The sequence below is a fragment of the Natator depressus genome, chromosome 11, assembly GCF_965152275.1.
Source record: "Natator depressus isolate rNatDep1 chromosome 11, rNatDep2.hap1, whole genome shotgun sequence".
NCBI lineage: Eukaryota > Metazoa > Chordata > Testudines > Cheloniidae > Natator > Natator depressus.
The window spans coordinates 2,278,429-2,298,939 of record NC_134244.1 but is presented as its reverse complement, the minus strand read 5'-3'; the positions used below and the strand labels follow the sequence as shown (position 1 = coordinate 2,298,939).

At 54.9% G+C, this 20,511-nt stretch overlaps 1 protein-coding gene across 2 annotated transcripts in view; it reads left to right on the top strand.

The window, feature by feature from the left end:
• TTLL4 (tubulin tyrosine ligase like 4) overlaps positions 1-20,301 on the top strand; it is a 51,383-nt gene extending 31,082 nt beyond the window's left edge. Inside the window, exons 7-19 of one of the 2 annotated variants that reach the window (XM_074967011.1) lie at positions 233-309; positions 1,251-1,445; positions 1,527-1,609; positions 4,934-5,062; positions 5,474-5,596; positions 7,477-7,575; positions 8,362-8,496; positions 9,551-9,688; positions 13,209-13,311; positions 14,511-14,721; positions 17,442-17,512; positions 18,448-18,530; positions 19,064-20,301. In XM_074967011.1, coding sequence (XP_074823112.1) covers positions 233-309; positions 1,251-1,445; positions 1,527-1,609; positions 4,934-5,062; positions 5,474-5,596; positions 7,477-7,575; positions 8,362-8,496; positions 9,551-9,688; positions 13,209-13,311; positions 14,511-14,721; positions 17,442-17,512; positions 18,448-18,530; positions 19,064-19,223 — 1,607 coding nt within the window. In that variant the 3' untranslated portion in view covers positions 19,224-20,301. Of the gene's footprint in view, positions 1-232; positions 310-1,250; positions 1,446-1,526; positions 1,610-4,933; positions 5,063-5,473; positions 5,597-7,476; positions 7,576-8,361; positions 8,497-9,550; positions 9,689-13,208; positions 13,312-14,510; positions 14,722-17,441; positions 17,513-18,411; positions 18,531-19,063 lie in introns of both variants that reach the window. The other variant, XM_074967010.1, reaches the window with a different exon arrangement.
• Positions 20,302-20,511: the final 210 nt, after the last annotated feature.

The following is a 20,511-nucleotide window of genomic DNA, read 5'->3' as shown; positions in this document are numbered from 1 at the left end:
GCTTCACAGGGAAACTAGCCACCTAGAAAAGCTGGAGCCTAGCCAACATGGTTGGCTTGGCAGAGCTGCAGGGGTGTCAGTAGCATGCATGCCTGCTTCCTGCTGGCACTGTCTAGGCCCCTCAATCCTGCCCCTCGGGGGTGAGTTGGGGAGAATGATCCCGCATTCTTGTTTAAGATGAAATCTGGGCAGGTGGTGAATTTGGTCCCCAATTTTGTCTCATCTCTTCCAGAAAGCAGTGACTGGTTGGGCTGCTGGGGCCATCACATGAAGTCACCTGGCTTCCGAGCCATCAAGGAGCATCAGAAGGTATGAAAGCGTCGGGGCTCAGTGCATGTGATGCCATCTGGCCGAGCTGCATGTGCTTTCTTGGATACCCATTGCTACGGGCCGAGGAACTCGGCCAGGGTGGTACCCTTATGGTGTGCAGTATCGAGACCACTTCCCCAAAACTCCTGCAGTAATATGTGCTTCTCTTCCTGGGAGAGGAGAAGTGAACCCTGACAGACCTAACGCAGCCAGGAGCTCCCTCTGTAACAGCTGTGCTCCGAGATCCTTGCAACTGATGCTGGCCAAAGGGTAGTGGAGGAAGATGCAGTTGGGGGGTGTGTCTGAGGGGAGGGTAGAGCAAGGGGGACCCGTTTTACTATGTGCCATGCACATCTAGTCTGATCCTTGTTGGGTGAAATCTCCAAACTCATCGGTTTTGTGGCTGAATCCAGGATTTGAACCCAGGGCTGCAGAGTTGCCCGTCTCCTGCACTGACCCCCCGCCCCCTTTGACACCAAGCCCCTCTGTTCACGTTGACTCAGGGCTGTGTTTGCAATGAGGCTTGTGGGGTTCTAGCTTCTGTGTGGTCAGCCTGAGCTGGATCCAGATACCACCCTGGTGCAGACTGGACGAATACAGGGAGTAAGGGGAGCTAAGAAAGTGGATAAATGTCTGCCAAGGGTGCTGCTTAGGCTTTGGGCTTCTGCCGGCTTGGTTGCCGTAGGTGCACGTAACGCTTTGCCCCATAGACATGCACATCACCAGGAGAGGCCTAGTTCAAGTAGATACAGTATTTTTAGGCCTTGAAGTGCTAGCCATAAAGTGGCATGAGATGGTTAGTTCATGCTGACCTTGCTTGGGGGGGCTTGAAGGAGAGGGAGGGAGGGTATCCCATGCCTAGGGGCAGTGTGGAGAGGGAAGGCAGGGATGTGGCCGCAAAAGGACACCTCTTTACTGCTGTTCGTTTGGTTCTCTCCCAGTTAAACCACTTCCCTGGCTCATTTCAAATCGGGAGGAAGGATCGTCTGTGGCGCAACCTGTCAAAGATGCAGGCTCGTTTCGGCAAGAAGGAGTTTAACTTCTTCCCCCAGTCCTTCATCCTGCCCCAGGACATCAAGCTGCTGAGGAAGGCCTGGGAGGAGAGTGGTAGCCGCCAGAAGTGGATCGTAAAACCAGTAAGAACCAAGCGGGGCCAAGTGACTTACCCTGCTGCCGCTACAGCCAGATAAACTGATGGCCTCTGGTGTGTTTTCCAGCCGGCGTCGGCCAGAGGCATTGGGATCCAGGTCATCCACAAATGGAGCCAGCTGCCCAAGAGGAGACCACTGCTGGTGCAAAGGTGAGTTGAACCTTTCCAAGCGTCCTTTGCTAAGAGCAGGTTGCAAACAGACACTCCCATGGGAATTCTGTGCCAAAACATTAACAGTTCTGTGCACAAGATTTTCAAATTCTGCATATTTTATATGTCAAAATAACACCCTATAATCACGCCAGTTTTAGTTATTTTGGTAATTTCAAACCTGTCGGCACAATACAGACAACAAAAAAGATTCAGGAAATTCTTTTGACAAATAGATTCCTTACTAGGCTTATTAATACAGAACTCTGAGTAATAATTCATTAAAACTACATACAGAACTCTATTTCCTGCCCCCCTCCTCCCTCTCAGGGAAGGAGCCTGGGAATGAACCTGAAGGGCTGTTGGGGGTGGGTGGGAGGAGTATGGAACAGGTTTTTTTAGGGGAAGGGGATTTTTAGGGAGTTAAGGAGCCTTCCCCATGCAGACCCTGGCTGACCCCTAGCCTCTCCTTCAGTGAGGCAGATCTGCCATGGCTCAATGCTGGCACCCCACTAGCTCCTGAGCCTGTGGCCCAGTCTGACCCCGCACTAGCCCTTCTGAACGGCAGTCTGTGTCCCTCTAGCAGCCCCATGTGCATCACTCTATCGGTCCACTCCCCATCCTGCCTCCTAACCTGGCTCCGCAGGCAGGGCTCTGTGAGAAACTCGGCCAGCTGCTGGCTGTTACTGCCAGTTGGCCAGCTGCTATCTTCTCATGTCTTGCTTACAACAATCCTGCTGATACATCCCAGAATGGTGTTCGTTTGTTTTGCAACAGTGTTACACTGCTGACTCATATTTAGCTTGTGGTTGACTATGACCCCCAGACCCGTTTCCTCAGTGCTCCTTCCTAGGCAGTCATTTCCTATTTTATATGTGTGCACCTGATTGTTCCTTTCTAAGTGGAGTACTTTGTATTTGTCCTTATTGAATTTCATCCTATTTACTTCAGACCATTTCTCCAGTTTGTCCAGATCATTTTGAATTTTAATCCTATCCTCCAAAGCACTTGCAACCCCTCCCTGCTTGGTATCATCCGCAAACTTTATAAGTGTACTCTCTATGCCATTATCTAAATCATTGATGAAGATATTGAACAGAACCAGACCCAGAACTGATCCCTGCGGGACCCCACTCGTTATGCCCTTCCAGCTTGACTGTGAACCACTGATAACTACTCTCTGGGAACGGTTTTCCAACGAGTTATACACCCACTTTATAGTAGCTCCATCAAGGTTGCATTTCCCTAGTTTGTTTATGAGAAGGTCATGCGAGACCGTATCAAAAGCCTTACTAAAGTCAAGATATACCACGTCTACCGCTTCCTCCACAAGCCTTGTTACCCTGTCAAAGAAAGCTATCAGGTTGGTCTGACATGATTTGTTCTTGACAAATCCATGCTGACTCTTACTTATCTCCTCTTTATCTTCTAGATGTTTGCAAATTGATTGCTTTATTATTTGCTCCATTATCTTGCCGGGTACAGAAGTCAGTAATTCCCCGGCTGTCCTTATTTCCCTTTTTGTAGATGGGCACTAGATTTGCCCTTTTCCAGTCTTGTGGAGTCTCTCTTGTCTTCCATGACTTTTCAAAGATAATCACTAATGGTGCCGATATCTCCTCCATCAGCACCTTGAGTATTCTAGGATGCATTTTGTCAGGCCCTGGTGACTTGAAGACATCTAACTTGTCTAAGTAATTTTTAACTTGTTCTTTACCTATTTTAGCCTCTAATCCTACCTCATTTTCACTGGCATTCACTACTTTAGACGTCCAATCGCCACCAACCTTCTTGGTGAAAACCGAAACACAGAAGTCATTAAGCACCTCTGCCATTTCCACAATTTCTGTTGTTTTCTCTCCCTCCCCCCCCCCCCCCCCATTGAGTAACGGGCCTACCCTGCCCTTGGTTGTCTTCTGGCTTCTAATGTATTTGTAGGATGTTTTCTTGTTACTCTTTATGTCTCTAGCTAGTTTGATCTCGTTTTGTGCCTTAGCCTTTCTAATTTTGTCCCTGCATACTTGTGTTATTTGTTTATATTCATCCTTTATCATTTCGCCTAGTTTACACTTTTTGTAGGACTCTTTTTGATTTTTAGATCATTGAAGATCTCCTGGTTGAGCCGGGGTGGTCTCTTGCTATACTTCCTATCTTTCCTATATAGCTCAGGAAACCTTTATTCCTACTGAAGAATTAACATAATCGTTGGACGCTTTGTCCTCCTGTTGATCATTCAGTGGGTCTGTCATGTAGTTAGAGAGCAGGGCCGCAGGGACATTATTCCCTTTGCAGAGCTTCTTCCCGAAACATCCTTGGAGGAAACCTTCCTCTGTGTGAAACAGTTTGTGGCAAACACTGAAATCATTTCTTCCAGCACCAGCCTCAGATAATCTGCCTGGCAGAAGCTCCAACTTCCGTTCTCCCCCTGTGAAATACAGATCTGTTGTAGTGTAGTCCTGGTGGCTTTCTGCTCCAGCCAGCAAAGCTGTGAATTCTGTAGGCAAATCACTGCGAAACTTCCCCGCAAGGCTGAAATGGAACTGGCTGGAAAACAGAAATTTGTTCCAGCGAAAAGTTCCATGGTTTTGAAAAATTTTCCATCCCAAATTGGGATAAAAATTCAAAAATGTGAAATTTTTGAAGGAAAAGATTGCCAGGAGAACCAAAACAGAATCCTTCAGCTGGCTGGCTGCCTGCCTGGAAGGACCTGGTCAATTTCACGGTCACCCCTTGGCAGAAATTGACAAGAAACTTCCAGATGAAGAACCATGGTTTCAGTTTTTTCCAATGGAAGATCAAAATGTTACAGCAAAATTGAAATTTCCCCCCTGGAAAATTTTGATTTTTGCAAAAAGGGCATTTCTGATGGGAAATTCCCCACCAGCTTTCCTCCCCAAACTGAGCCGGGAGTTTGCAGCCCGCTCTGTGTCGGAGGTAGCCCTTTGCAACGTTCACCAACTTACAAGTGTGAAAAACGTCTCCTTCCCTAAGCTCTTATCTCCTAAATGCCTTGTGCAATTAACCTCCCTGCTGCCTCCTCCATTAGTAAGAAAGCTCATGCAGATTGGATTTGTTTTAAGGCAGATTGGTTCAAAACAGGGCTCAGAATGGAAACTATAGGACTGCAGGGTCTCCCTTGTGGAAAGCTCAGTCCTCGAATTGCATTATTTGGGCAGTGATTCTCGGTGCTGCGCCCACCAGCTGCTGGTGCCAGGCTTCTCCCAGCACCGAGATGCTGCGTCTCCTGCAGCAATGATCAGGGAAGGCCCCCTCCTGTGCCATACAGAGTTTATCCCACTCACCTGGCTCTCTTGTTCTTTGCAGGTACTTGCACAAGCCCTACCTCATTGGCGGGAGCAAGTTTGACCTGAGGATTTATGTTTACGTCACTTGCTACGATCCCCTCAGGATCTACTTGTTCAAAGACGGATTAGTGCGCTTTGCCAGCTGCAAGTAGGTCCCCAGGGGGAGCACTGTCTGCATGGGGGTGGCCGTGGTGGGCTCCGCAGGCGGGAGCCGTTCGACACACCGTGCTTACAGTGTGTTAGCCGCTCCCCTAGCGGGATGCAGCTTGTGTTGATAGGTTCGATTCTGGAAGGGGGATGCTGGCAGCCCCATGTGCAGCAAAGAGATCACAACTGCGGGTGCTCGGGGCCATCGGAGACAGTGTTCTCTTGTGCCCCTGGCGCTGAGCCCCCGTGGGCGGTGGGCAGAAGGGCCGTTAGTGTGCCCTCCTGGCAGGGAGGCAGCAAGGTTGTGTTGGAGCTGGCATTGGAATGGAGTTCGTGCTGCCAGCCCCGCGCCTATCGGCAGTACCTGGCTCAGTATCCGATTGGCTGTTCGTTGCCTTTCTCCCCGGCCCAGATATTCCTCCTCCATGAAGAGCCTCAGCAACAAGTTCATGCACCTGACCAACTACAGCGTGAACAAGAAGAACGCAGAGTACAAATCCAACTCGGATGAGACCGCTTGTCAAGGGCACAAATGGTAGGGGCTGGGGGGGCGGTGCCTGGCATTGGCAGAGACCAGGGCAAGGGCAGCTCCCCTTCGCTGCACTGTGGTTCACTGGGTGGTATTGTGCTGCTAGGAGCATTTATATCCTGCTTCTGTGTACGGAGCTCGGAGCGCTTTGCCAGGGTGCAGCAGCAGCAACCCTGTTTTAGGTGGGGAAACTGAGGCAGGGAGCAGGCAAGCAGGCTGGCCAAGGTTGGGGGGGAGGGTCACTGGTTGAGCTGGGACTAGAACCCGGGTCTCCTGAGTCCGGGTCGGGGCTCGGTCCCCTAGATCACATGTGCCACACGACTCACTAAAAGATGCCTGCCCCGCTGAGTGACGCGACACTCTGCTGCCGCTCCAGGGCTTTTACCTTTCAGTTCTGCTCTGCAGAGTCTCTCAGAATGGCCCCATTGACACCATGTTTGGGTTACGTATAAAAACCTCCTCCTCGCTGCCACCCCGACTAACTCTCCCTGGAATCTGAGGCTCATATGCTGGGTTCTGTCTGGCTCGTGAATCATCCCCTATAGAAGAGATTCTGCCAGTCGTTTTCTGCCTAACTGACATCAGTGCAACCCTGCTGTCTTCAGACTCTGTCTCCATTCACCTCTCCACTCCCAGCTTCCACAGTTTGGGGTACAGAGGTGGAACAGAGCATTCTGGGGAGTGGGTGTATTTCTGGGGGCAGAATTTGGCTGTGCCATTGGAACTTGCTTAACAATTCTGATGCACGAGGCTCCAGCCCCCCGGCCCCCTTCCCCGGGCACTGGGCCAGCTCTGCCGGGCTGATGGGGATCCAGGCCCCTCCCGTCACTGTGCTGGGTCTGCCGGGCTCAGAGGAGCAGAGATGCCACGTTTGTCTGTTACGTTGCCACCCCTGCCTGACTGCACAGGGAGCAGCACTGGGGAGATCTTTCTAATCCCTTCTGATCAGGGCTGCACCCCAAAGTGGGGGGAGGGGTGGTTCTGCCTGTGGGTGTTCTCCGATGTGTCCATTGGCTGTTCTCCCCCACCATACAGCAGTGCCCCCCAAGTGACGAGTTCCCAGGATGCCAGGCTGTTCCTGTCTGGGTACAGGCACTGGGGTCCGAGGCCTTGGCAGTATTACAGATAAATGGTGCATGATGCCACTTGCTGCCCAGCCCGAGAGATGCAGCGTTGCGCCCTGAGACCTGCCGTGGCCATGTTAAAGATGAAGGCGATGGGAACCTTCCCCCTCTCCGCCGCATGACGTAACCTTTGGGTTCCTGACCCCTTGCCAACGGGGCCATCACTGAACAGAGTTTGAGGGCCCCTGGCTGAGCATCTGGATGGGCTGGTCTGTTTCCTGCCCTGCTGGGTGTGGTGTGGGAATCTCCAAACCCCCAGGGGCTCCTGTTTCCCTCACCCATACAGCCTTGCAGACACTGCTTTGGCTCAGAAATGTCTGTTCTTGGAATCTAGCTGGAGCCTGGTAGCTGCCTCGGGAAGGAATACTGGAGGGAGAGTTTTGTGCGGGGCCTGGTCCAGCAAGGGACACCCCTGTCAAGTGGTTGCTTTGGGGCGTCCCGCTAAGAGCGTGGTACATGTCTAGTTCTCATCAGTTCTTTGGTCGCACCCAGCAAGAGCAGCAGCCAGAATCGGAGGGCAGCTGCCTGCGGGAAGGGGAGGGTATGGGGCTCTCATTCTGGGAAGGGGGCACTGGCCCTTCCTCCTGGTTGCCCAGCATTGATCGTTTCCTGGTAAGGTGCCCCACCATGGCTCCGGGGTCATTGGGACCTAGCTAAGAGCAGGGAAGCAGCTCCCTTTAACCTCTGATGTGCTGGGGCTGAAGGGAATGCTGGGAGGCAGGGCCGGATCTGGTGACCTCCCTTTGCTCTCTGTCTCCACAGGGCACTGAAAGCGCTTTGGAGCTACCTGAGCCAAAAGGGGGTCAACAGCGAGGCCATCTGGGAGAAGATCAAGGACATCGTTATCAAAACAATCATTGCGTGAGTCCTGGGGCCCCTCCCAGCCTCTCTGCAGGAGAGTCCACAGCAGCTGGGGCTGTTTGCAGACCCCTTCTTCCTTGACCCTACTGTGCTTGAAAGCCCCTGTCTCTTGGCTTTCTCGCCAGAGCCCTCCCTACATCCAGCTCTGTCCTCAAAGCCACAATAGCAGCCAGAGACCAGTGGCCATCTAGCGATGCGGCTGGACCCACCAACTGGATCCAAGCCGCCCTTTGGGAAGTTTGGATCCCACCTCTCTGCTTCCTGCGGCAAATCTGTCAGGACTGGTTCTCGGTACAACCAAGGGGTGGGTGTATTTTCTCCTCTCCATGGCACCTGCTGGAAGGCAGGTGGCCCTTCCCACCATGCACTGAGTGGAGAGAAACCTCTGTGAGTACGTGACCTTGTGTGCACAGCAGGGGACAAGGCCTTCGAGTGCTTTGTTTTTCTGCTTAGCTGCCCTGACTCCTCTCTGGGTGGGGAAGGAGGCAGGAAGAAAAGTTCTCTCGTGCTGGGGGAATCTTATTCTTAAAGCAGATCCTCCCAGCCTGGGCCTGGACGTGGCTTCTTGCAGATCTGCTCTGGGGGGGATCGCTCGGGACCTGACTTCAGCCCCAGGCGTGGTGGCGTGCTGCACTGCTGCTCCACACGGGGCTGGCTTGGCATTAATTCTGCTCCCAGAGGGTGCGTTGAAACACCTGGGGAGTAATGCCCAGCATCAGTGAGACAGCTGGGAATGTGCGAGTGGCCTACCCGTCCGAAACCAAGCGTCTGCTCCCCTGCCGTCAGGTCTGAGCCCTACGTGAACAGCCTGGTGAGAATGTACGTGCGGCATCCGTACTGCTGCCACGAGCTCTTCGGCTTCGATGTCATGCTGGACGAGAACCTCAAGCCTTGGATCTTGGAAGTGAACATCTCCCCCAGGTAGGCCGCTGGCGTTCCCCTGCGTCGCTGGGCGGGGGGTGACCCTTGTGTGCCAGCTCCCTAGCTAGCCCCATGCCCCTGTCTGCGATCAAAGACCACGCTGCCGTTCGTTGAACCCTGCTTTGTGTTGTAGGAGCATGGACTCTTCCTGTGTGTTCTTGGTCCTAGCAGCTTTCTCTGGTGCCCCGCCGCTGGGGTTGGGCGAGCCAGTCGCCTCGTAAGAACTGGGGTGCTCACTCCTGACTCTGGGGTCCTAGACCTCTGCAATTGGAGACGTGCCCTGGTAGTGATGCCGACCCATCCGTTCTTTAAGTGGGAGCACACTGACCTCCCCTTACCTAATCCGTCCGCTCAAAGGAAGGCGCTGCGTTGTTTGAGGCGCCGTGAGGGACCGGAGCAGGGCTGCGTCTCATACCCCCAGGGGACTGGGTAACAAGGCTGTGGCCTAGTTAGACCTGACGAGTGTAGATGTCTGTAGGTCATGGGGAGCAGAATGCCTCCACTGCGTGCAGCTGGGAAGCCCTCCTGCTCTGTGAGCTAAGCGCCTGGCCATTGGGTCCCGAAGGAATTCCCTGCGTACATGACCGGCCTGGCTTTTGCTGATACATCCTGATGTAGCAGACGGGGCTAGATGAAGTGGTGGGTCAGAGGTGGCTCGGCAGTTCCTACGTTCCAGACAGCAGAAGCGAAAGTGACAACGGTCTTGCAGCTGCCCGCTGACACCAGGGAAAGGAATGGGTGGTTCCAGTTTTTAATGGATGCCAGGGCACCAGTCCTCCCCCTTAGTCAGCGTCCTCAGCAGAGAAACCGCGAGGCTGACCAGGCAGGGCTCTGTCTAGGGCGAATTGAGGCACATGAGTTCAAGGCAGTGAGGCTGCCTGTGCTGTCCCTTGCTCCGTGGAGAGGGGGTGCTAGTCCCCAGGTTTGTTGATTTCGTAGCTGCCACCAGCATTCAATCAAACTGAACCCAGACAAGCCCCATGAATGGCTCTCCAGCTGGGGGAGGCGGGCACGGCTCCTGGAGCTCAGACAGGTCCGTTTGATTTCCTCGCAGCCTCCATTCCAATTCGCCGCTGGACGTGAGCATCAAAGGCCAGATGATCCGGGATCTCCTCAACCTGGCTGGCTTTGTTCTTCCCAACCTGGACGACGTGGCATCAGGCTCAGGGAGTGCCAGCAGCTCCGCCATCAGGTCAGGGCGAGGCTTGAGAAGGGCCTGGGTATGTGGCCTCTTCCTTCCAGACCCTCTAGCAGGGATGGACATGCCCAGCTGCAGATGCTCCATGGCATTCCCTCCCCCTCCCCCCCCGAGGCTCTAAGCCATGCTGATAGTCTAAATCAAGGCTGACCTTGGGTTGCCAGGTGCCCAGTTTTTGACCGTAAAGTCTGATTGAACAGGGGATCTGACAGTGTCCGGTCAGAAATACTGACCAGACACCCAAGTCTGGTTACTGTGGCTGGGAGAGACTCTGGCTCCTCGCCTGCACCCGCCCATACTCAGCTGGGGCTGCCTCCTACCTGTGTCGGGCAGCTGCAGCTCCCAGCCCAGCTGCGCAGGCCAGTCCCTCCCAACCTGGGCAGAGGGGAGGGGGAAGCAGTGAGTGACGGGGTAGGGGGAAGAGGAATGAATGGGGGGCTGGGCTTTGGGGCCCTCTTGCTAGAGTGTCCGGTTTTTAAATATTAAAGTTGGTAACCCTAGGCTGACTCATGGGAACGTGGCCTGCAGCTGCCCTGATCTTAACCCACAGGGGCAGCCTGCAGTGCGCCGATCCCAGCATGCTCCATTACCTGTGAGCATCCTCCTATTGGTGGAGCCACCAGACTTCCTGGCAGGCGTTTCCATTGTAAACCCTCAAAGGCCTTCGTGGGCCCAGAGAGGCACCACGGCAGATTTGCCCTGTGTTCCCACGAGCTGCAGCGTGATCAGGTTCAGTGCATCTGGGGCCTGATCTGCATATCCGTCCCTCAGAGAGGATGGCTGCTCTTGGTGCTGTCACCACATTCAACGTTTCCTCTTCCTGGCGGGGGAGGGGAGGTTCCTTGCTGCGTCTGAGCGCTCTTGCGACCACAGAAGGCCGTCAAGGAGGGGAGATGAGGGCACTGGCCGTCCCTCTGGCCAGTCTGGACCCTGTTGTCCCTGGAAGTGGCTACCAATGGGCACAGGTCCAAGCGTTAAGTGTCTGTGCAAAACAGGCCATTGTGGCTGTAACTGCAAGTTCACAGGGGCAGTTGTGCCTGGTTCAGTTTGCAGGAGTCTCTGCTGTTCATCACTTGACCTGCACCTCTGAATATGCTGTCACCAGTCTGTGTTCAGGGACTGTCCCCCGGTCACCGGCTGCTTGTCTGTCTGAGATGGGCTAGGTGCTTTATTACGGCTCCCGCACAGATCTGCAGCCCTTCCCTTTGGCTTTTATTAAAGGGGAAGGCGATGCGAGAACTATCCCTGCCTCCAAACGTAACCGGGGTGAACAGCCATGGAGGGGTGATCAAATGGATTTAGTTCCAGCTCTTCTTTCTGCCAGCTGCTTTGTGAGGCATGCTCATGTACCCGCGGTGCCCCCCAGCCCCCACGCTCCCACGGCCGCGGGCTGGCTAGAGCAAAAACAGGGCCAATTTCTTGCATACTCGTGGCTGTTCAATATACGGTCTGTACCTCACTAAATGCAGCATTTTACTATTGCAGGAGCAGCCACGCATCTCCCAACATTGGTATCAAAAAGAACCTCGAAATGTTTCATGTCACTGTTGTCAGCAGCTAATCATAAGAGTTACGCAGCAGGTTCCTGCCATTTCCGTTTAGGCTGAATCTCTGCTCAGTTCATATTCAGTGTTTCTCCTCCTCTGCTGTTCAAATCCCACCTGGCCACGTGCTCTTGTTAGAACTCCTGAGCCGGGGGGTGCTTGGAATCCCTCGGTAGTGACCTTAGTCGTTCAGTCGCTGGCCTCTGGGTCTGAACCAATGCCCCAAGCTCAGAGCTAGGGGAGCTGTGCTGCTGAATGCACCACCTCTCAGAGGAGGCCCAAAACTGATCCCTACCGCTCAAGTGTTAGCCCAGGTGTGACCAGGAGCCAGCTGAGGTCACTCAATCAGGGGGAACTGCAAACAAACGCTGGTGGATATTCCAATACTTAGATTTACCCAGCCAGCACAAAACACCTTCTATAGTACCTCCCTGGTGACTCAGACGTCCAAACAACGCAGTTCCCTTAAAGTGCCCAGCCTCAGGGCTCCATCCAGACACACCTGTCAAACATATGATGATAAACTCTGAAAATCTTATCTCATCATATAAAAGAAAAGGTTCTCCTGACCCCAAAGGACCAAGCCCCTGACCCAGCTCAAATAATAACTTAGATCTTACCCCAAATACACGCTTACAGTCAACTCTTATTAACTAAACTAAAATTTATTAAAAAAGAAAAGGGAGAGTGTTGGTTAAAAGATCAATATGCAGACAGACTTGAGTTCAATTCTTGAGGTTCAGATACACAGCAGAGATGAGTTTGTAGTGGCCAAAAGTCCTTTTAGAAACAGTCCAGAGGTTATAGTCCAATGTCCGTGTTCAGGGTGACTCCAGTCAGTGACTGGGAATCTCAATCCTTATGGCTTAAGGTTTCCCCCTCTTGAAACCCAAAGCAGATCTGAGATGAAGAAGAATCGTGTCCCAAGGTTTTTATACATTTCCAGCAGCCTTTTGGCCTGAGAAAACAATAGGCTTAACTTTCCTTCTCCCAAACATCATGGCAATTAGCACAGGATAATTTATCCATTAAACAGTTCAGATGCAGGTTATCACAACCTTCAAAGAGACATAGACAACAATACTACTTCACTCAAGTGTCTTCCTAAATGTTAATATTCCTCTTTTTTGATCTTTGAATCAAAGCTATAGCAATAGACAAGACTTGTTTGCTTACATCACAAGACCTGAAAAACATCTCCCCTTCTACCTCTAGCAATGCGGGCTGCATTTCAAAGCGCTATTCATTTACATCTCTTCCTAACCAGTCTTTAAAGTTCAGCCACGGGTCAGGTCAGTCTGTGAGTTAATTAACTCTTTCTGGCCCTGTCACTTTTCAGTGAGATATTAATTTTATTAAGATGTTAAAATTAAAAAAAAAACGCTACAGAGTTTAAGCGTAGACAATTCTGGTTATCGGGGAATAAGGTACAGATTATCAAGGGGTGCAAAGTTTGGTTTAGGATCGGATGGCGTAAGGAATACATAATCTGCAATATCCCCCCGGTTGGGGGTAAAAGGTTAACGGGTCAAAGTACAGACATTGAGATATGGGGGTATGTTGTCCATATCATGGCTATGTTCAGGTGTGGAGTGTAATGAGTGGATACGATGATGAGGATGGATTTACCCTCATTGGGTGAGATTTAATGTTCAGGGAGTTTATGGTTCCAGTTCATATGGTCCTTACACTCATAACATCACACCAGGTCTGGCCACTTTCCATATCTAGCAGCTCCCTTTTCTCCCCCACTTCTTCCTGCTGTTTCGGGTGGCTGGGAGGTGGTTCTTCACTTCCTGGGATAGGTCGCTGGTGCCCTTAGGCTGCTGCTATAGTTCAGTGATCTTGGAGATGCTGTGGAAGGGGCTCTCCTTGCTGATCTAAGCGTTCGTGGTGGAAGCAGGAAGTGCTGACTGGGCCGAGCTCGCCCTTCGGTGGGGAAATACTGATTACACATATCCTTTGCTTAGTCTAAGCAGCACCACGAAGGAGAAGCTGAAGTCGGCCCCGGAGCAGTTCACGGCAGAGAAGATGAAGCGAGCTTATTACTTGACACAGAAGCTACCTGATCAGGTGTGAGACGCTGCTCTTCCCCAGCACTCGCCGCAGCTGCTTCGGTCTGGCCCCCCCAACGAGTTGGCACTGTGGCATGTTCCCGAATTTCAGTCCCCTGCTGTTTATCCCCTTTTCACACTGCATCCCCTCTGACTGGGGCAATCGGGGTTCAGTCGAGTTTGTCAAATGAGGCCTCCTCTCAGGAACTTCTGGTTTTCACCCTTTATTTGCCTAAAAATTGAACAGCCCAGTTCCCTCCACAGTTGTTTTCATGCCACTTGCTTTACGTTTGCAGTGGTTACATCCTGACGTCCCACCTCTCCATGTAGCGCGGTAGTTCTCCCGGGGGGAGAGCTGTCTGACAGGCGCCTGGACCACCAATGAATTCGTTCTAGGAGAGAGCAGGACAGACCTGTGAGGGCGACTGTATAAAGGGGTGGCTTGTGATGGAGGGGGCAGGGCTCAGCCGCCCTGGGGGTTGTTTCTGGTTTGTATCTGATGTTCCTAAAGCTCATGCTTCAGGGTTTGTCAGCCACCAGCAGGGGTCAGGAAGGGATGTATACTGGGGGCTTTTTAAATCTCCTGCCTCTGAAGCATTGGGGTAGCCACGTCTAGAGACGGGCATCGGGCGCGGAGGGGCAGGGCTCTGAGGTGGCATGGAGCATTCTCTCTCTCAGGTGTGTGGCTGGCTGGCTCCGGCTCACATGCCCAAGGTCTAGCTGATCTCCGTATGTGGGGTGGGGAGGGAATTTTCCCACAGCTCAGAGTGGCAGAGATCTTGGGGGTTTGTCTCCTTCCTCTGCAGTGTGTGGGTCACTTGCCAGGTTCATCTGGGTGTATCTCATGTCAGCATTGCCCTCCATGACGGGGTCCTCGGGCACTGGTGCCCCTCGCTCCCTCCTCTCCTCTGCCTGTGGTACGTCATGGGCTGGTCTCCTGTGGGCTCTGCTACTCAGGGTCTCATGTCCGTTGGGAAGGTTTAACCAGGGGACTTGGGGATTGGGACTCTGTCCCCAGCTCTGCCACGCCTCCTTTGGGATCCTGCAGTTAACCTCTGTGCCTCAGTTTCCCCCTCCTTAATACCTGCCTGCTGCTCAAGGGACATCCAGTGTCCAGTGCACTGCGGTCCCGGGGTGAAAAGCACCGTGGGGCTGGGCAGTAGGGAAGGGCATGGGAATCTCTAGCTCTTTGTGACCCTGGGGCACTCTCCGCTGCAGGATTTCTACTCCTCCATCCTGGACATCCTGACCCCGGACGACGTGCGGGTGCTGGTGGAGACGGAGGATGAGTTTTCTCGGCGCGGGCAGTTTGAGCGGGCGTTCCCGACCCGGATCGCCATGCGGTACCTGCGTTTCTTCGAGCAGCCGCGCTACTTCAACATCCTCACGGCCCAGTGGGAGCTGAAATATTACTTGAACAAACCCAGAGGTAACCAGCTGCCCCCGGAGATCTCAGCCCCATGCTGGTGGCTCTAGCTGGCTGGCACACTGGGCTGAGTGGAGCAGGTTGTCTTCAGAGCAGCGCTGGGGAGCTTGTTCCCGTGCCAAGCTGTGTGGCACCTGAGGGAAGCCCAGATCACAGCTACTGAGCAGCCATCAAATGCTTGGACAGCCCAAGACTAGGCAACCCTGAGAGGTGTGTCCACCTGCTTGGGGCTGGGCAGGGCCGGGTCTTGTCACATTGGTCATCCGGTGCCATCATCAAAAACAAACACACCGGGCCAGTCGGGACCATCTGCCCTTCTGCGTGAGGTTTTGGGGCCAGCTGGCTGCCCCGCGGCCATCGCTTCCCTCAGAGACCTGTGCTTGGTACATGCAGCAGAGTACCTCCACCCTGCGGCAGCTCCTCTGCCGGGCCACTGCTTTGCAGTCACTGGTTCTGAGCGCCCCAGCAGCCCCAGGGTCAGTGCGTTCTGTTCGCTCTGCTGGGAGCAGAGCCCAGCTGGCCTGGGGGGTGTTGTAGCTTGTCCTTCCCCCGTGCATTAGGCCAGGCTGCCTGTATCTCCTGCGAAGTCGGCACACCCCTTTTGGCAAAGGGACTGGTTGGTGCTCAGAGCACCTGCAGAGCTCACCACTGTTCCCTACACAGAGGGGCTCTCGTCCTCCCTGCCCCACATCCACCCGAAAGGGCTGAGCTCCAGTGCTGCTCCAGATTCGCAACAGGCGCCTTATTGCGAACCCCCGGCCCTTCCAGTAACGTCCCGGCACCGGAGAATGCGAACGCTTCTGTCTGCTCCTGCCGTCCCGGGGGAGTGACCATGGGGAGTGCTCGGTTTCACTTCGTTCTCGTCCGTTTCACTTGCTGTTTCCCAGGCCCTGGCCCTCTCCTACGGTCTGAGATCCCAGCACTGCCGGGGAATGTTCAAATTGTTCAGCAACCCCCCGGGAAATGTCTCCAGTCTGTTCACCTGGGAAGCGGGGGGGAATCAGGGCTGTGCCCCCTTCTTTTGCTGCCGTGCGATGTGTGAAGGAGGCCTCTGAAGTGAGGGGACAATTCTGCCTGTTGAACACTTGAAATGCAGGTCTTGTCTCCCCTGGGAGACTCTCAGCCAATCAGGAGCTAACTGGACGGGCAGGGGGTATCCAAGACAGGGGTTGTGTACCTGGGGGAAAGCCTGGACTAGCTTTGGATGCGGATTAATCTAAACTGCGCAAGGGCACTCAGTGTGGAATGAGAGCCCCCACATTAGTTGTTGTGCTTTAAATCCACTCCCAAGCTCCTTCACACTAACTTCCTCACATAGACATGCCCTTGCTTGAGAGGGGAAGTGATTTCTCTTGAGACTGCTCCAGAGTCTGTCAAACACTGAGAGGCAGATCTTTGAGCCAGCATCTCCCTCCGCTCCACGGAAGAGCTGTGTCCATGGCAGACCTCGAGTTCTCCAGCAACACCAGAGATCCTTCCACATGAGCAGGGAAGCCAGCCCAGCCCCTCCCGGCATTTCCGCTGCAGCTGAAAAGGACCCAGCCCCAGCCTTTGTTCCCCCTTCGTTCCTGGACATTCCGTACGGTCCCCCTTAGAAACCAGCCGCCTTCTGCAAGGGGTGGCAGCTGAATGCAAAGCAGTCCCCTTTGTCTCTTGCAGACGGATTTGGCCCTGCGGAAGTGTCAGGCTGAATGGCCTCTCGCCTCCTGCAAGTGGCAAAATACATTTTCCGCTTCAGACCGCTGGGCCGTGTTGCAAGGTCCGTGAAGGACAGCAGGGCCCCCTCTGTTAGATGTGCCCAGGCCAGGTAGCAGATCTATGGTGACTCCAGCGGGGAGGCCTCACTCTGCCTGGCCCGCGCCCCCCGGGGTCTGACTTGGCAGCTGAACGTACTGTGGTTCCCAGCTGCCAAGAAGGGGACAATGCTGGCTCTGTGTTCTGCTTTTTCGAAGGCCCCTTTCCCTGCTGGGCTCCGTGTATAATGCGACTGGCAGGGAGCCTGGCGAGGGCTTTGGGGCATGTAGGATCGCCGAGCTGGGCTGTCGTTCGGGTGTTACCAGGCAGGTGTAATGGGCCCTGGGATGAGATCATTGAATACCCCAGGGCAGCCTGTAACATCCCTTCTCCTTTGAGAGGACCCAGGGGGTTTCCGCTCTTGGGATGTGCCCTAGGCTGAGTTCAACTCAAAGAACACCAGTCACAGTCATAACCTGCCCCGTCCGGCGACACAGGCTGTTTGCCAGCCTGAGAGCTCTCTACCAGTGCGGGGTTGTTGGACAGATCCCAGCTTATCATAGAATCTCAGGGTTGGAAGGGACCTCAGGAGGTATCTAGTCCAACCCCCTGCTCAAAGCAGGACCAGTCCCCAACTTGTCTTCATGTGGGAGGGACTCGGAGCCCCATGGGAACAGATCAGCTGGGTTTGGAAAGAGACGGAGTAGTTTTGTGGCCACTCTTTGGAGCTGCCGTGTTAGGAGAAGGGGAACCAAATCTTCAGGGCAAGAAGCCGATCAGTGAGCTGGTGTGTTCTAGGGCCGTCCCCTTCCCCTGAAGCATCCCATATGGGCCCCTGCCACATGCAGGAGACCAGACTTAAGGGCCCAGTCTGGCAAAAGCTGCTGTTTCTGGGTGTGGCCGGGGACGCCCGGAGAGGTGTGACATGCCAGGAGCCCAGCCTCCTCTCTGGGTTGCCTGCATCTTACTGCTTGCCTGTCCTTTCCTAGGTTTGGATCTGTTAAGAAACTGGTGTCACAAGGGGTACCTCAGCGGGGCAGTGACGGACTTGGCCCAGACGGTGAGTGTCTTCCTCGATCCGGCTGTCCACAAGGCTGTCCCTCACCGTCTCTCTCAGCTCCTTCCCTCTTTTCGGGCCCATGAGCTCATCCTGGCCAAGTGTCCTGAGTCCAGAGGCTTTCCCTGCCTTTGAGCGTGGCTGGGAGGAAGCCCCATGGCTCTGGGTTTTCATCACTCACCGCTTCCTCTAGTTTCCTCTCCCTCCCTTAGCGCTGGCGTTTTCCCTGCTCTCCCCACCCATATCTCTGCCTGTCTGGAGCTCCCTTCTCTTGCAGGCTTTCAAGGGTTCTGGGGGCACCTGGCCCGTCAGTGCCATCCAAGGCCATTCAGTAGATCAAAGGCTAGTATTGAGACGAGCGTTAGGTGTTCAGGGCACTGTCCAGACACTCCATTGGCAAGCCCTCTGCCAGGGAGCCTCTTTAAACCTGCCCCTGATCCGCCTTGGGAAGAGAGGCTTCGTTCAGCTCCCCCTGGGCTGGGAGCGGGATTTGGTCAGCCAAGCGTAAAGGCCGAGTTCTCTCCTTTAATGGGCCCTGGGAGTGCGCTCAGGAAACAGCCGTAACCCCAGGGATGCTGCAGCTTGGCTGGCTCCCTGGGGCTTGGGCCTGGCGTCTCCCTCCTGCGGGTACCAGCCGCCCGCAGCTTTCACGGGTCAAGCTGCAAGCAGAACGCATCCGCCTGCCTGTCGCGCAGAGCCATGGCCCTCAGCCTCCAGGCCCCGTTAGATGTTCCACCGAACTCCCTTCTCCCCGCCCACCTCCGAGGGACACCGCGGGACCCGTCGGGTCGGTTCTAGCGCTGAGGCTGAGGGAGCGACGGGCGCTGGTGCGATCCGGCGATTGCAGCGTGTGAAAGGCGCCTTTTAAACCACTTCCCTGACTCCGTCTCTACCCTGAGCAGGGGAATTCTGCCATTACCATTCTTCTCCCCTCCCAGTGGTCACTGCCAAGGCCCCACCTCTTCCCCAAGAGTGACGGCCACCTGAACGGCTTCTGCAAACTGGAATCGGGCCAATTCAGGTGAGTCCCGGGGCGTGTCCACAGTGGCTGCAGCCAGGGCCTGTGGAGAGGGGCAGGCATACCTGGCCTTGGGGCTGCCATACTGGGAAGGAGCTCAGACGGATGGCAGAGCTGCACTGGGGCGGGATGAGGGGCTGCCCACCATGCCTTGGCTTTCGAAGGAGCCATCAGGCTAGGCTGATGCGCCCACGTGCGTGACCTCTCCTGGGTTCTGGGCACCCCGCCCATGGCACTGGAATGGGCGTGGCGGGAGCTTGCCCAGCCCTGGGGAGCAGGTCAGCAATACCCGCAGCTGCTTGGTAACGAGCAGAACTGTCCCGTCATCCAGGGTGCTCCTGCGTCTGCCTCTTACCCCCCGCAGCGAGCCGGGGACTGACGCCAAACCCTGCCAGGCGGTGCCTGCTGCAGCTGCCCCAAGGGGGCGTGGCTGGGACGTTTGGGGGCGCGGGCGGATCAGAGCGTTCGAAGCATCCCTTTCTCCAGAGATCCGTGTCCCCAGGCACTAAGCGGCCTGATGTTCCCTTTTCCTGCAGCAAACCTCTTCCGAGAGATGCCGAGGAAGTTCCCAAGTCCCCGGAGCCCAGCGCTTGCCCACAGAGTTTACCTCTGATCAGATATGCCGGTGGAGCCATCAAGAAACCCGTCCTCCCGCGGACACAGAGCCACCTGTCTGACTCCGCCTTGGTCATGTGACCGAGAGCCAAGGGCCCCTCACCCTGGCAGGGGGCCGCACGAACCTACCTCAAAGGAAGACGCTGGTGCTGGAGGCCGGCGAGTCGGGGGCGACTCGTGGGCCACGCACTGGCCAGAGGGTATTTTTGGAGAGGGATTATTACTCGGCCAAAGGGTTAGATGCTCAACATATAGTTTTTAAAAACAAAAGAAACGTGCAGGCACCGAAGCCTTGAGAAGGCAGGTTTGTCCCTTAGCACGGGGGAACTGCAGATCTGCAAGTGCCTCTCCACTGCCAAGTGCCCTCGCGGGGAGGGGCCGGAGGCTCAGCGGGGGCTACCGAGCAAAGGGGCGGGGGTACGTGTGCTTTAACCAGGCTGAGCTCTCGCTTGTATGGTTCATCGCAGGCTAGTGTCTCCCGAGCCGTGGTAGCCCGGCAGGGCTGAATTCCTGCTAGCCACCAATCGTGGCTTGTGACCCCCAACTCAGCCTTGCCAGGAGCTGCAGCTGGCCCTCAGGCTCCATTCCTACGTTTCTCCTCCGGAAGGAGAAGACTTTGGGGTCTTTTTAATCCATGTGCGTCGGCCCTACAAGAGCAGCCCCTGAACTCTTAGCAAACCTCCCCCCTCCGCTCCCCAACCTGACCCTGGTCCCCGAGGGAAGCCACGGGGGGTTAGAAATCAGGGAGTTGTCACTGCACTAGCCACTAGCAGCAGCTGCTGCTCCGCGGAGAGCCCACTGGGGCCCCATTACACTATAAACGCAAGGCAGGCAGGGGATCCCGGCCGAACAGGCTTGTCTCCTGCCCCTTACAAACACTGTTGCACTCAGTAGTGTAGACAGCCTCTTGGCTCTGGTCCCTACCCGGGCCAATGCTTTGGCGTTGGTCTCGCGAGAGAACCCGAGGGCTGTCACATCGCGGTGAGCCGTTAGCACTGGGCGGCGTTGAGGTGGAGATGGGGCCATATACGGTACACGCACAAGGAAGGATTGCAGCTGCCCCCTGCTCTCTGAGGCCAGTGCGGTTCCCGGAGGCCCCGTCTCCTCGGTCAGGGCCTTTTTATCTGCCTTTTGCCAAGGCCCTCCATTAAAGTTTAACACCCGAGCTGCGCTGACTGATTTGTTTGGCGGGGTGCGCGCTCCAGCCAGTGACTGATCTTCCATCAGACAGTGGAAGATCCTGCTCCTGCTCCTTTCTCCTGTCTCAGCCCAAACCCCTCCTAGCCCAAGGGAGCCCAGTGCTGCTCGGGGCCTCAGAGCCAACCCACCCCCCCATTTTCTCCCCGGTCTTCGCCCTGCTCGGTGACCT